At 39.0% G+C, this 13,521-nt stretch overlaps 2 protein-coding genes across 2 annotated transcripts in view; both read right to left on the reverse strand.

Annotated features, from left to right (window-relative positions):
• Positions 1-1,482: 1,482 nt before the first annotated feature.
• Positions 1,483-6,603, reverse strand: LOC308144665 (vesicle-associated membrane protein 1-like; the record flags this gene model as incomplete). Its single annotated transcript, XM_080515845.1, has 4 exons — positions 1,483-1,542; positions 3,300-3,458; positions 4,135-4,255; positions 6,593-6,603. The coding sequence occupies 4 exons, from the start codon at positions 6,601-6,603 to the stop codon at positions 1,483-1,485; spliced, it is 351 nt and encodes a 116-aa protein (XP_080371971.1).
• A 1,459-nt stretch (positions 6,604-8,062) lies between these two features.
• The window catches only part of LOC308144994 (non-homologous end joining factor IFFO1-like), a gene marked incomplete at its 5' end in the record, with an annotated part of 9,652 nt that continues 4,193 nt past the window's right edge, over positions 8,063-13,521 (reverse strand). Inside the window, 8 exons of the mRNA XM_080516308.1 lie at positions 8,063-8,979; positions 9,751-9,881; positions 9,971-10,060; positions 10,857-10,974; positions 11,098-11,285; positions 11,403-11,543; positions 11,757-11,852; positions 11,946-12,006. Of these exons, the coding sequence (XP_080372434.1) occupies positions 8,826-8,979; positions 9,751-9,881; positions 9,971-10,060; positions 10,857-10,974; positions 11,098-11,285; positions 11,403-11,543; positions 11,757-11,852; positions 11,946-12,006 (979 nt within the window). The 3' untranslated portion in view covers positions 8,063-8,825. The remainder of the gene's footprint in view (positions 8,980-9,750; positions 9,882-9,970; positions 10,061-10,856; positions 10,975-11,097; positions 11,286-11,402; positions 11,544-11,756; positions 11,853-11,945; positions 12,007-13,521) is intronic.

The raw sequence follows: 13,521 nt of genomic DNA on the forward strand, positions 1-13,521 counted from the left end.
CATGGCTGTGGCTCAATGGCACGTTGGAAAAACTTTCTAAACCTACTTTTTTTTTACAGATTTTATCTTGTCGGGTGTCACTATATTAACGCCCTCAGTTCTGCTCCCGATATCTGTAGAACAGCTGTTTACTCTTCAATATATTTATGAAAAACTGATGTTCAGCACATCTGGGAGAGTTTGGAAATGATCTCATGTGAAAACTAAGAGAGACGCCGTCCTCTTAGTTTAAATAAGTCCTTCTTTATTATGTACAGCTTGACGGTACAGCGTTTCCATCACAGGAGTCTGAACAGAACAAACACGTTTCAAACACAGAAAACACACGAGTCACGTCGGCTCACAACACGGCGGAGACGAAACACGGGGCGGCGCGCCAACTTTCAACGTGAAGTCGACCGATCCAGTCGGGTTGATTCAGAGGTTTCTGCTCCGAGTGGACACATCGTCATCGTCATCGTCATCTTCATCATCAGGCCTCCAGATTGTTCGTGAGTATAAATCGGGAGGAGGAAGGGGAGGAGAACGGGCTGGGTGGTGTTTTGGTGGGTTTGGACCGGTTCTGTCCCTCGTGTCCTTCGCCCCCGACGAGCAGCTCAGTAGAAGAAATACACTGCGGATAAATAACATTTCCTGTAAGTTTTTTTTGATATTTCTTCACATTTGAAATGTTTTCCTCTTGCACAGTACAATGGTATTTTCAAAACTGAAAGTTAAAATACATTTTTCAAGACTTTCCCCATATTTTATTGTATCTGATAAATTCATATTACTATACTATAAACATGTTCTGATCATTATTTTCACTCTATAATCAATATTTCAACTTTCTGAATTCCGTTTTCACATAAACGTTTGGCTTTAAACAATCTACATCAATATTTTGACTCTTTCAATTGTCACCAACAATTCAAGACAAACATTATTTTTTTCTATTTTGCCCTTTCATTAACATTTATTAGCATTCCGACAATATTCCTAATTTTCATAGTCATGAAGTTAACTGTAAACATTCACAAGTTTTTATTTGTTTTCTCCCCTTTTCTATATTTTCCTCTTTAAAAAAAAAAAAAATCACCCATGTTTTTTTTTATTTTTTTTTATTTTAAATATTGAAAATGTAAATTTTTTTTTAATTTTTGGGGGAGTGAAATATTTCTTACTTTGCCTTTTATTTATTGTTGATTTGTTTATTTCACTTTGTTTTGTGGCCTGATTTAATTTTTTTCTGAATGTGAAGTCATGAATTCACCACTTTCCTAAAGAGCAAAACTAAACCACACAAAATACAATTACTACGTATCACAATACTTTTTTTTATAAATACAAAAATCAGTTATATTTTAATAATCAGTTATACAAACAAATGCAAAACGACTTAAACATTTTTACACAAAGAAATTAAATAAATGAGCCTACAAATATAAATGTCACCCATACAAACTTTAGTAAAAAATGTGCCTTTGAAAAACAGAAACTTTATTACTCACTGAAAATGACACCAAAAAAAATAATGCCTACGATCGCCATGATGATCATCATCTGCAAGAAAGACCGAGGTCAGAAGGTCAGAATGTCAGAACCAGAACCGACACAATATGAGGAGAAACGTCTCGTTGGTCTTTTTTACATCATGAGTGATTAAAATGAGCAGAAGAATCGACTGAATGAGCTAAAAATAAAACCTGCGTGAAAGAGAGCGGAAATCCCATCTGACGAGGGCAGATTAACCAGAAAGCTGGAGCCGTGTGTGTGTGTGTGTGTGTGTGTGTGTGTGTGTGTGTGTGTGTGTGTGTGTGTGTGTGTGTGTGTGTGTGTGTGTGTGTGTGTGTGTGTGTGTGTGTGTGTGTGTGTGTGTGTGTGTTTGCTTTTTCCTTTTTCCTTTTTCCTTGTTTGATGAAAATGTATTTATTTCCACCACAATTTTTAAACAGAAGCGTGTGTACATGCACACGCACACAGACAGCCTGATGAAATGTGTTGAATTAAAAATAAAAAAATAAAATACTGATTTGCATCACAAATCACAGCTGGCTCTTTAATCTCCACTGTGGCTGTAATCCAGATTGAGACTTGATTGATGCTGTCAATCAAAGTTTCCTCCTTCAATCATCCTCATTCCTCCTGCTGATTGGATGATCAGAATGTTAAGCCCCGCCTCTGATGGTGCAGCTCTTGCACTGATTGGACGGTTTGGTCACTTGGGGGCGGGGCTTAACTGCTGACACACAGAAGATAAAAAAGAGGATTGGCCACTGAGGAGGAATAGATTGATAGGTGGATGGAAAGAAGCACTTTTTTCTTTTCTTTCGGTTGTATTGTATACATTGATATTCGTCTGTGGCTTTCTGAAAATGTGATGTAAATCTATTATTTTATATGCAATTTTTTTTTAAATATCCTGGATAAAATGGCTAGGATTTCTAAAAACAGACAAAGTGAAAAAACACTACTTGAAAAACAAACAAAATAATAAGAAAAATGGATGAAATGAAAAATTAGGAAATTCACAGTGGCTATAAATATCTAAAATGGCAAAAATAATTGATAAAGTGGGAAAAGAGGAAAAAATACTTCAAACTAGCTATAAAAGCAAACACTAATTTTATAAGATGCATTTGAATTTTATCTATGAAATTACATGACTTAAACATCAGTTATTCCATTTATTTATTTTTTTTAATGTTTTGTTTTTTCTTCATTTCAGGTCATGTTTTGCGGATCGCAAAAAAAAACAAAAAACCCTTCCTTTTGGTCATAAAGGTTGCAGACGGGACCAGGAGGATCAGATTCAGGATGACGTGTAGAGGTCAGAGTCAAAGACGGATCAATGTCTGTGTGAGCTGGACAGAGCTGCCTGATTGTGGGAGGAGTCAAAGGGGAGGAGCCAACCTTGATTGGGACTGGCTAAAACCCTTGATGACACTATAAAGGGTTTGATTTCTGATTGGCTGGTTGGAGCAGCGCACTTCAGGTATGGGGACGAACATTACCATAGGAAAATCACTAGAAAGTGACTTTAAGACCAACATGGAACCAAAACTAGGACACTTTTACTGATGTACTCACAAAAAACTAATCTCCTTCATCTGATGACGTCAAATCACAGCAACCAGCAACAGAAGACACTGTGCATAGCGACCTCTAGTGGTTGTAACGTACATGACAGCAACTTTACAGACCAATCAAACTCATTGCAAACGTTTGAGTTTTTGCAGAAAGTCTGATTTACGTGATATAAACGGAGGCGCTCGGAAGAACCGACGCCGGACGCCGGGATAAAGGCTTGTGCCGCCCACCTTGCAGTTTTTCCACCAGTACTTGTTCTTGAGTTTGGCGGCGCTGCTCTCGAACTGCGAGGCTCCGGCCTGCAGGGCGTCGGCCCGGTCGTCCAGCTCCGACAGCTTCTGGTCGCGCTCCAGCACTTTGTCCACGTTCACACGCATGATGTCCACCACCTCCACCATGACAAAAATAATATTACAGACTATCTTCTCAGGCATTATCAAAAATATCGCAATCATCTCCACAGAATTTAAAACTATTTATGAATTAATACATTTTTGGGTTTAATATGAATGTATGTAAATTCACTTTTTTAGTTTTGCTAAATGTACATTTATAAGGTTTCATAACTACAAAATTTTAGCATTTGTGGCTATTTTTTTAGCAGTTTAAAAAAATTATTTCTACTTTAAAAAAAAAAAATCCTCTCCTCATACGTTTTTAAAATGTTTTTTTGCAATTTGAGGAGTTTGTAGCCTTTTTTTAAACCTTTCGAACAATTTTAACCTGCAGACGTTTTTGAAAACAAGCCAGGTTTGCAAACTAAAGTAAAAAAAAAAAAAAAAAGACAACAGGATGAAAAATTGTTGTATATATAATTTTCAGCAAACTTCAGAGAGTCACTACAGAGGAACTAAAGAGCCACGACTCATAATGTGATCAAAAGACGTTTGTTCCAGAAACACAATCATTCATGTCAATAGATGAAAAATGAACCAACAAGCACAACTACAATGATGACACTTTTCATTTTCTCACTTTTTGTGCATTCCTAAGCTGTTATATCCATCATTTCAAACTATTTAAAGTTAACTTGATATGCTATTGTTGTTGTTGAGGTTTCCTCACCTCGTCCACCTGCGCCTGCGTCTGCTGCAGTCGTCTGTTGCTGGTGAGGTTGGGGGCCGGTGCCGAGGGGCCGCCGTCGCCCTCTGCGGCCCCGGAAGCGCCTGTCGCGTCAGGAGTCGACCTGCAGGAGAGAGAGAGAGAGAGAGAGAGAAAAGATGATTTCTGCAGATCAGATCATTTTCAACTTTGTTCTACCTCCGTCACTCAGTCCTGTTTTCATTGTTAAGATTCAAACTTCACACTTTATGACACTGAGACAAAACAAGAGACCATAAAACTTGTCAGTGAGACAAAATTCTAATTGGAGTGAAGGTAAAATTAGGAAATCAACACAATAAGAGCTAAATAAGGAATTAAGGTATCAACTTTTGGAAAATAAAAGTCGTCTGTCGGGCTCTCATGTGCAAATATAATTAACGTTACTTTGTCCAACCATTTCCCAGTTTCTTTTCTTCCTTTCTAAACCGTCTCCTGGAGGACGTGCAGTCCCTCAAAGAGCTACATAACACTGCTTTTAATGTTTAGGATTATTTTATGGGATTATTTAAAAGGCTTATAACTGCACGGAATAATACAAAAGTAACGTTACTTCCCAGACAAATCCAGATGAAGATTAGAATATAGGGAATTAAAACGATAATAAATGATCGATATTACATTCAGTGTGTGAAATCACAGCAGGGTTTGTTTACTTCTCAATCGCAGGAGGTCACAGGCTGAAGAAACACACAGTTTAAAGGATAAAACACAAACTAGAAATCAATAATGGACACATGACTCATCTGATTCTGCCATCCGGCCACATTATGCACAAAACGCTGCAACAGTTTAGGGAGATGAAATATGTAAAATACACTGAAATATGGCTTTTAGAGACTCTATAAGCTGCTGCTTTGCTTTGTTTTGTTTGTCCTCTGACAGTCCGGCTGCTTTTCACAAGCAAAATGGAGAAAGATTAGTGCAGCAGACTGATGGAGATCAACATGCAGGCTTTAATACTCTCTGCTCCCATCCCCCACACACAATTGCACATTAAATATACACACAATGTCATTTTTATCAAACATTAAAATCATAGTCCATGAGTTTGCACTTTTCTCTGGTTGGTATAAAGAATGTTTCTGACTAGTTTTCACTAGTTTTTACAGCTGAAAGTGGATAACAAGTGCTTTTTTTGGTTACATTAAAGTGATAAAAGCCTTTGAGCTCACACTGTACTGATGTTTAGTTTTCTTTTAGAATTTCTGCTTTTCTTTCCTTCCTCGAAATGACACAACCTTCCTTTATACAACACGATCTGAGAGAATAGGGATTAAAAATGACAATATTCAAACAATCTGTGCTGAAACTGCACAAATCCGATGTTTGCTGACAAATTGAAGCCCGTAAATTGAACACAGACTCTTTATTCTACACGAACGAACAGACAAAGGTGATTTTCAAAAGGTTGGATTACGATTAAAAAGGAAAGTAAAGTGTGGTGGTACTCACATCTCAGCGGCAGGAGGATGAGGATGATGATGATGATGATGATAATCTGAGAGGAAGAGGAGGAGGAGGAGAGAGAGAGAGAGAGAGAGAGAGAGAGACACACACAAACAGACGGCTAATGGGAGAGAGAGAGAGAGACCCAGTTGAATATCAATGATGAAGGATGACTTTAGTTTTCTTCTATGTCCAAAATCTTCCTTCACTTTTATTTTTAACACTGGAAAACTTGAAATATCAGTGCGTCATGGGATAAGCCCCGCCCCTTCTGTACGCACGCACAGTGCTGCCGTGTAGAATCATTTGCGCATGCGCAGTTGTGATCCGGGTAAAATAATTGCTTATTGCAGTTATCAGCACAGATTCAACTCATCACAATAACCATTTTTTGTAAGTAAGTAGCATTTTGAGAGTTCTTTGGTAATACTTTCTCAAGTTGGTTATTTTATTCAAGTTCATTCAATGTTTGACTTTTAATCATTATTTTGACAATAACACATTTACTCTTTCTTGAATGTCTCAGTTTATTTGGAATACAAGAGAATTTAAAAGCAAAGACTTGAAGTACAAGGCAATCAACTCAACAGAAAAACAAATATTACTACAGAACATCTGCGAAACACACGTTATTAAATTGTCATATGACAAGTTGGAAAAGCTGTACAGCTACTACAAAGTAAATTCAAGAGAAATAAAGATACACCTGATTTCCTCCAGCTATTAAAGTCAGGTGTGTCTTTTATCCAGGAGGAGAAACGGGCCATTTAACAATAAGTTCATTGTTTTAGCAGAGAAAATTCCTGCTATGTTTTTGTTGTGAGTTTTCCACACCTGAGAAATGTAAACACTGGTGTTTTTCATGCAGATAAAGTTAATAGAGAACCTGCTTTGTTTCCAATGAGAGGAGTAGTTTTACTACTTTTATGTGCAACTGAGTAAATGTAATTATACTTAAGTAGAAGTTTTCTACACTCTTTCCATCTCTGCTGATTAAAGTAACTATCTGTAATGTTACTAAATGTAGTACATGATATTAAAACAATTATCAGAAGAGTAAATTGATGTTAAACTTAATTTTAAGTTGTAAATATTTACAAAAAGACAATGTAGTTTAGTAAAAGTGACACACATCGTATAAGAAGACAATAGAGGCAAACAAAGAGTTTTTACAGCTTCATTTATTCAGAGCGTCAAACATACTATCTCTGCAAAAAACAAAGAAACCTCATAAACAAACGATTTTGTCCTTTTCTCATTCACAAGCTTGAGTGCGTCCTTTAAAGCGTCACCATGTTGAGTCCACATGACTACATAATTGATGTTTCACTGTAGAATCTAAATGTGGCGAGAGATGATGGCACAAGCAGGACAATTCACTTTTTAAGTTAAGCAACATTTTGAGTTTCACTGCAGCGCGTCAGCAAAGACAGGAAAAAAGAAGTAAAAACCAGCAAAAGTTTTTAGCCATTCCTGGAGATAAAACAGTTTAAACACTTTTTCTTCTGATGCTATTCTGACTCTGCTGCTCCTGTGCGGCGAATGTAATCGATGGTAAAATGGAATAAATCAAACGTTAAATGTACATTAACGTGACATAAATATAACAGGAAGACTGCAGGATTAATAGCTTTATACACAGCGTCCCTTTTTACATTAGTTACAGTATTTAGCCTTTACAAACTGTACAATTTACAGAAACATCTCTTAAAATAGGTTTCTACAATTTTTTTTAAAATAAAATCTGTTTTTTACAGAAAAAAAAAGCAGGTGTGATTGAAGAATTGTTCTGTTGTTTGTCCGATCTTTTAAATTCACACACAAAGTCAAAGATTTGTTTGTTTTAAAGTTTTACGCCCGATGTTTCTGTCTCTCACTCACTGGGAGGCAAAAGAAACCAAAATACGTGTTTATTTAAATTTATTTTCAGATTCAGATAAATACAAAAGCAATCAACTAAAGTCACATTTATTTGTCTTAGTGAACTGCAGTTCACTGATATTTATCATAAATAAGATCAATGCAGGCAGGATTTTAAAAGTTCCAACTTTCCAACTCTTAATTCACATTTGATGGTCACTAAAAGGATTTTATGACCCTGGTCAGAAACATTAATAACACATTTGGCTTTAATCTAACAACTGAAATAATGAATCGGAAAAACAACCAAACTGTCCAATTTAAATGAGTCAAAACCTTCCATTTGTTTAAATACACAAATTAATTCAAATAGAAATCTATCTGAGTTCACAAGTACATAAAACCTTTAACAAAAAAACATGAATTATTGAATTAATGAAACAATTTTGGGTCAATAATATCAATACTAAGTTGAAAAATATAATCACATATATTTCTGTCAAATATATATTTTTAATTTGAACAATATTTTATAATTTCAAGTCAATATTAATGATTTTAATAGAAAAATTTGAAACCGAGAGAGAAACTGGTCACGTTGAGAATCAACATATAATTACAGATAATAAATTCATTAACCAAAAATATATTTGATAATTGAGAAGAATTAAAAAAAAAAAACCCCAGAAGGAGACACGTTTAAAGTTTCATTGAAACTTTGAACCTTATTTGCCAAAATTTACTGTATATACAATAACCCTGAACCTTTGACCCTTGTTCTTGCGTTTGAATAGTTAAAGCAGCAGAAAAGCTTCTTGTTGATTTGTTTTGAGAAATATTAAGCTGAATTAAAAACGAGTGATTAATTCATTCATTGCTGTGCGCAAACACTTTCCTCTTGTGCATTTCTGCCTTCCCTGTGCACCGGCTTGCTCTCGCAGGATAAAGGCAGCCTCGCTTTGATTTGTGCGAACGTGTGGCTCCCGCCAGAGAGATTAATGTGCAAATTAAGCATGAACGTTTCATCTTGCAGGTAAAATCTGTGCAACTCTGTTCAGTTTGACCTTCAGAGATTGTGACAGCTGGTGACCACAGGAGGGCGGCACTTACATTGCTAATGGTTACTGATGCTTCTTCTCTATGCAGCTCTGCAACCTTGAAATAGGATTTAATGCACTTCTTTTTTTTTTTTAAGTCACTGCAAGCAAAAATCTGCGTTTATGAAGACGTGTGTGGCCTGCAAACGGCTTTACAGCCGCTACCTTTTAATTCGTTCGATTCAAATCGGTTTAGAGAAGATCTGGTTTGGGGTTTTTTTTTAGGCCGGCTTCGGGGAAGGCTGTGTGTTAGGGTTTCCTCCAGGTCAGAGGCGGGATGGCTGCGTTGGCGCCGCAGCAGGAGTCGTGGTTCTCCGCGCCGCCGGGCAGAGCCGGCTTCTTCCCCTCCTTCTCCTCCACGTCCGAGTCGTCCACCATGAGCGGGATGAGAGACGGTGACTTCCTGTGAGGAGACACACACGTTTGTCAATTGTTTGTAAACAACATCCTCATCGTGATATCACTTCTTGTTGTGTTTGCCTGTCCTAGTACTCGTGTTCAATGATGCTCATGAGAGAAGGAACTTTCAAAGAACACAAGTCACAAACGATCTCTTAATATTTAATACCTGTTTAATCAGAATCTTTCAAATTTATTTCCTGTAATCACTGCCAGTGATGTTCAAAACAAGTTGAAATACTCATTTAAAATAATGTCTGAATTGTGTATATTGTGTAGTTTACACCATTTAGATTTGCTTTATTATTATTATTAATAATAATAATAATAATAATAATAAAAATAATAAAAATGTATTCTATTTATTGAATACTTTTTTTAAAGAAAAAAAAGCACAAATCTACTTTGTGATCGATACTATTCAAAACCTACGTCATTAAAAAAAAAATTTAAACATTATAAATCAATTAATTAAATTTATGTTATTTTTCTTGTAATGTAATGTAATTAGTGTTATTTTTCAAAGCACTAGTTAAAATCTTTTTTTTTTTATTTGTTCCAAATTGTGTCTGATAATCAAAACCTTCTCTTACACTTGTAACAAAGTAAAATAAAATAAAATAAAATAAAATTACATCTAAAACATAACATACCATAAACAGGAGTTCTAAAATTGATAGTAGTCAAACATGATATGGACAATGTTGGATATGGATCGGTGTTGCTGGTGAAGTGTCTGCTCCTTCACAGTAAAACAACTTCCTGTGGTCATTACCTGTCTCCGCTCTGCGTGATGAGCCTCCTGCACGTCTCCATCTGGACGTCCAGGCCTCTCTTCATGGAGCACATCTCCATGTACTCATGCAGGTGGCGGTTCATGTCGCTCTTGGCCGTGGCCAGGTCCAGCTGAGAGAGACGGAGACGGAGACGAGCGCTCATCAACGCTGCCGCTTCATTAAATCCCGACAGTTTGAAATCAAGTTCCGCAGCCTCACCTCGATCTGGTCGATGGTTTCCTGGTACTCCTTCTCTCTGGACTTGAAGAGACACTCTGTGTCTTTGATCACCTCTTCGATGGACTCGTCCTGTAGCTGGAGTGTTTGGAAAAATCAATGAAAAACACTTAAATTACCAGTTGGAACTCATGTCAACCACATTAAAGCCCAGTCTGAAATAGTGCCAAAGCCCAGAATAAAGCAGCAAAAAAAAAAAAAAGCCTTAAAACCTCCTCAAATAACAGTAAAATCCAAACCAGTTTAAAAGAAATGGCCTTAAATAAGGAAAAAAAATCACTCCAATCAAAAATCATGTTTGAAAGTTGTCTAAAATTACCCAAGAAATACTTAAAAACGAGTGTCAAACCTCATCATAGATTAATCTGCAACCATCCAAATTCCCAAAACAGACCAGCAAAGAAGCAATCATGAAAAACTGTTTAATTAACAGCTCACAACCAGTCTGAAACCAACAGAAATCACCATTTTAAAGATCAAAATCCTTCAAAAAATGTTCAAAAGTGCATTGAATCGTCAATATAAAACCATGTCAAACCCAACCTACACCTGCAAAAAAACCACTTCAAACACGTTTCTGAACTCCAGTCCAAACTCAAGCTCTGAAACAACTTGACAAACACTGGAAACAGTTTGAAACTCATCCAGAAATACTTCAGAACCAGACGACAACACAAACAGCTCAAAGCTTAAAATAACCATAAAAACTTTAAACTAACCAAAAACTGTAAAAAAAAACAAGTCTGATATCACATCTTGTGTGTGTGTGTGTGTGTGTGTGTGTGTGTGTGTGTGTGTGTGTGTGTGTGTGTGTGTGTGTGTGTGTGTGTGTGTGTGTGTGTGTGTGTGTGTGTGTGTGTGTGTTTACCTCTCCCTGTGTTTCCGCTCCCAGTCCACATCCTGGAAAATCCTCCCAGAGCAAAAGAGTTTCCTCAGTTTCCTCCCAGGCCAGACTGTCACAGTCGTCCTCAAACTCACACTCCCTCCTACACACACACACACACACACACACGCACACACACACGCACACGCACACACGCACACACACACACGGTGAGCTGCAGCAGTATTTACCATAGTGAGCAACCCTCCACTAGAAAAGCACCCACAGCTGGTTCAGCATCCTGTGCATCTGCTCGTTGATCTGATTGGCCGACGTGCTGCAGGACGACTCCTCGTCTTTGGCCCCGCCCCCCTCGCTCTCGGACATGCTCAGCTCGTCTCCGTCGGCGCTCTTCTGCGACTGGCCGCTCTGCTTCCTGACGCGGCGGCTCAGGGTGGACGGAGGCGTGGGAACCTGCTGAGTCGGGGCGTCTGGTTAGTTTAGGAGGAGTAGGGAAGACGGTGGGGCGAGGTGGGGCGAGGTGGGCGGAGTACAAGGTGGACGAGGTGGGCGGGGTATTCAAACACACACCTGGAACATGTGGCTCACGTCCTCGCAGTTCCTCTGCTGGGCGACGTCGCAGAGGCGGGCCGTGATGTCGATGCGGCGGCAGATGTCCATGTCCACCTTCATGGCCTTCTCCTGGATCTTACTGTCCAGGTCCGACAGGTCCTGAGGAACACAAAACATTTCTGGATCGGCATTTTTGCTCCAGACTGCCACAATCACAACCGCGGATTTAAATGAAAACATTTAGATGAACGTGCCAGTGTTTGATCCCTAAGGTCACTATGAGACCGTTGCAGTTTTAGCCTGAGACGACCACCATTTTGAACATTTGACACAAAGGAGAAACCAGGCGAGTGCAGCCGGAAGTGAACTCACGTTGCTGACGAGTCCCTTGAAGAGGACGAGCTCGGCCTTCAGCTGCTTGACCCGCAGGGCCAGCTCGTCCTGACACACCTCGCTCTCCTGCAGGTCCTGCAGAGCAAACACAGCATCAGAGCTCGGCTGCGTTCAGCTCCACAAAGCTCCGGGCCGGAGGACGGAGGACGTGAAGCAGCAGTTTCATACCTCTTCCAGTTCAGCCACCTTCTCCTGCAGGTCCAGTCTGGCTGTGTACTCCTCCTCCCATCTGTAAACAAACACATAAACATATTCAAGTCAGAGCTTCCCGGTCATTCCCCTTGCTAAACCCGCCAGCCTCACAGACCCTCAGTGTGCAGCATCAGAGCCCTGTCCCGCTCGCCGCCGGCATTACTCAGCACGTCGTTACATAAGCGGTAACCATGCTGCGAGCACGCAGAGGCGCAGCAGCACTCGGCTTGTAGCCATGGAGAGACGACGAAAATAAACCGAGCAAACAGAAGCTGTGCTGCGGGAGAAGGAGTCCTGCTCCTCCGGCGGGGAAGCGACGGCCCTGCTGGTTTAAACGCTCTCGAGTCAGTGCAGAAATCACTCCGTTCCTGACATGACGCTGAAGATTTAACAGGAAATCTGATCCCGCCAAGTTTTGATCTGATGTTCATCCATCAGCTTGATCCATTTATATTTATATCCGGGGTGTTTGGCTCCATTCAAACAAAGGGAGAGGCTGTCTTTTACCAAAAGGCCATTTTTCTGCACTTTATATCTCTGGACTAGCTGTGAACACGAGGTTTTCTTTTCAATAAAACACCAAGTTTAGAGTTGAATATAAGTGGCATTTACATCTGACGAGGAGCATCACAATAACAAAATGTGTAAAAGTAGAACTAGAACAGGTGTGACTGCTGCAGATCATATATGAAGACTTATTTTGGTTTATTTTGAACATGAATCAATGAGAGACAGCGGCTCTTCAACTGTTATCAAGTAACTGGAAGTGACTGTAACTAATTTCATCAGGGTATTTAGTTACTGCTGCAATACTGCAAAAAGTAGAGTCGTTACAGAAACACTGACTACAACTGGTGGACTGGAGTTTTTAAAATATGTTGATAATTGTAAAACTGTGCAAAATCACATGGATCTCAAGAAGTTCTCTCACTGTGACACACTATTGATTGCCAGTATAAGACAATATAATGCATTATTTACATGTTTTACACATTTCCAGATGAATACAAAAGAAGATATAACAGTGCTTATTCTCTCTAGAGCTGTATACTGTAAAGTGTTATTCAATCTCGTCATTTAAGGAATTCAGTTTGTGATTTTCATCCATTTACAATTCTTGGTTTTGGAGGAATACCTTTATTTTTTTTGTTTAAAGCGGCACCTATATAATAAAAGATGGATGACCTTAGTTTAAGTTCATGTCCACAGAGAGTTTGTCAGATGAAACTGTTTGATTAGAAGAAGAGTTGAAGCAGAGCTGCTGTGTTTGATCTGCAGTGGAGAGAGAGAGAGAGAGAGAGAGAGAGAGCGAGAGAGAGACAGTGTCCTTGTAGCTGCCGTCTGTTTGTGAGTCTCCACATGCGGCTCTGCGGCGAAGCTGCTTGTACAAACAGCTGCTTCATGTGTGACCAGGTGAGGAGAGCGTCATGACGCAGAGCTGTGTCGTTACTGACCACCGCCACTGACCACGGCTGCAGGACGTGACGTCTGCAGACGGACACGTCATCGAAGTGTGACAGGAATTTTAAACTTCTAAAGATTTCAAGCAGCA

The sequence above is a fragment of the Blennius ocellaris genome (genome assembly GCF_963422515.1).
Source record: "Blennius ocellaris genome assembly, chromosome: 20".
Taxonomy (NCBI): Eukaryota; Metazoa; Chordata; class Actinopteri; order Blenniiformes; family Blenniidae; genus Blennius; species Blennius ocellaris.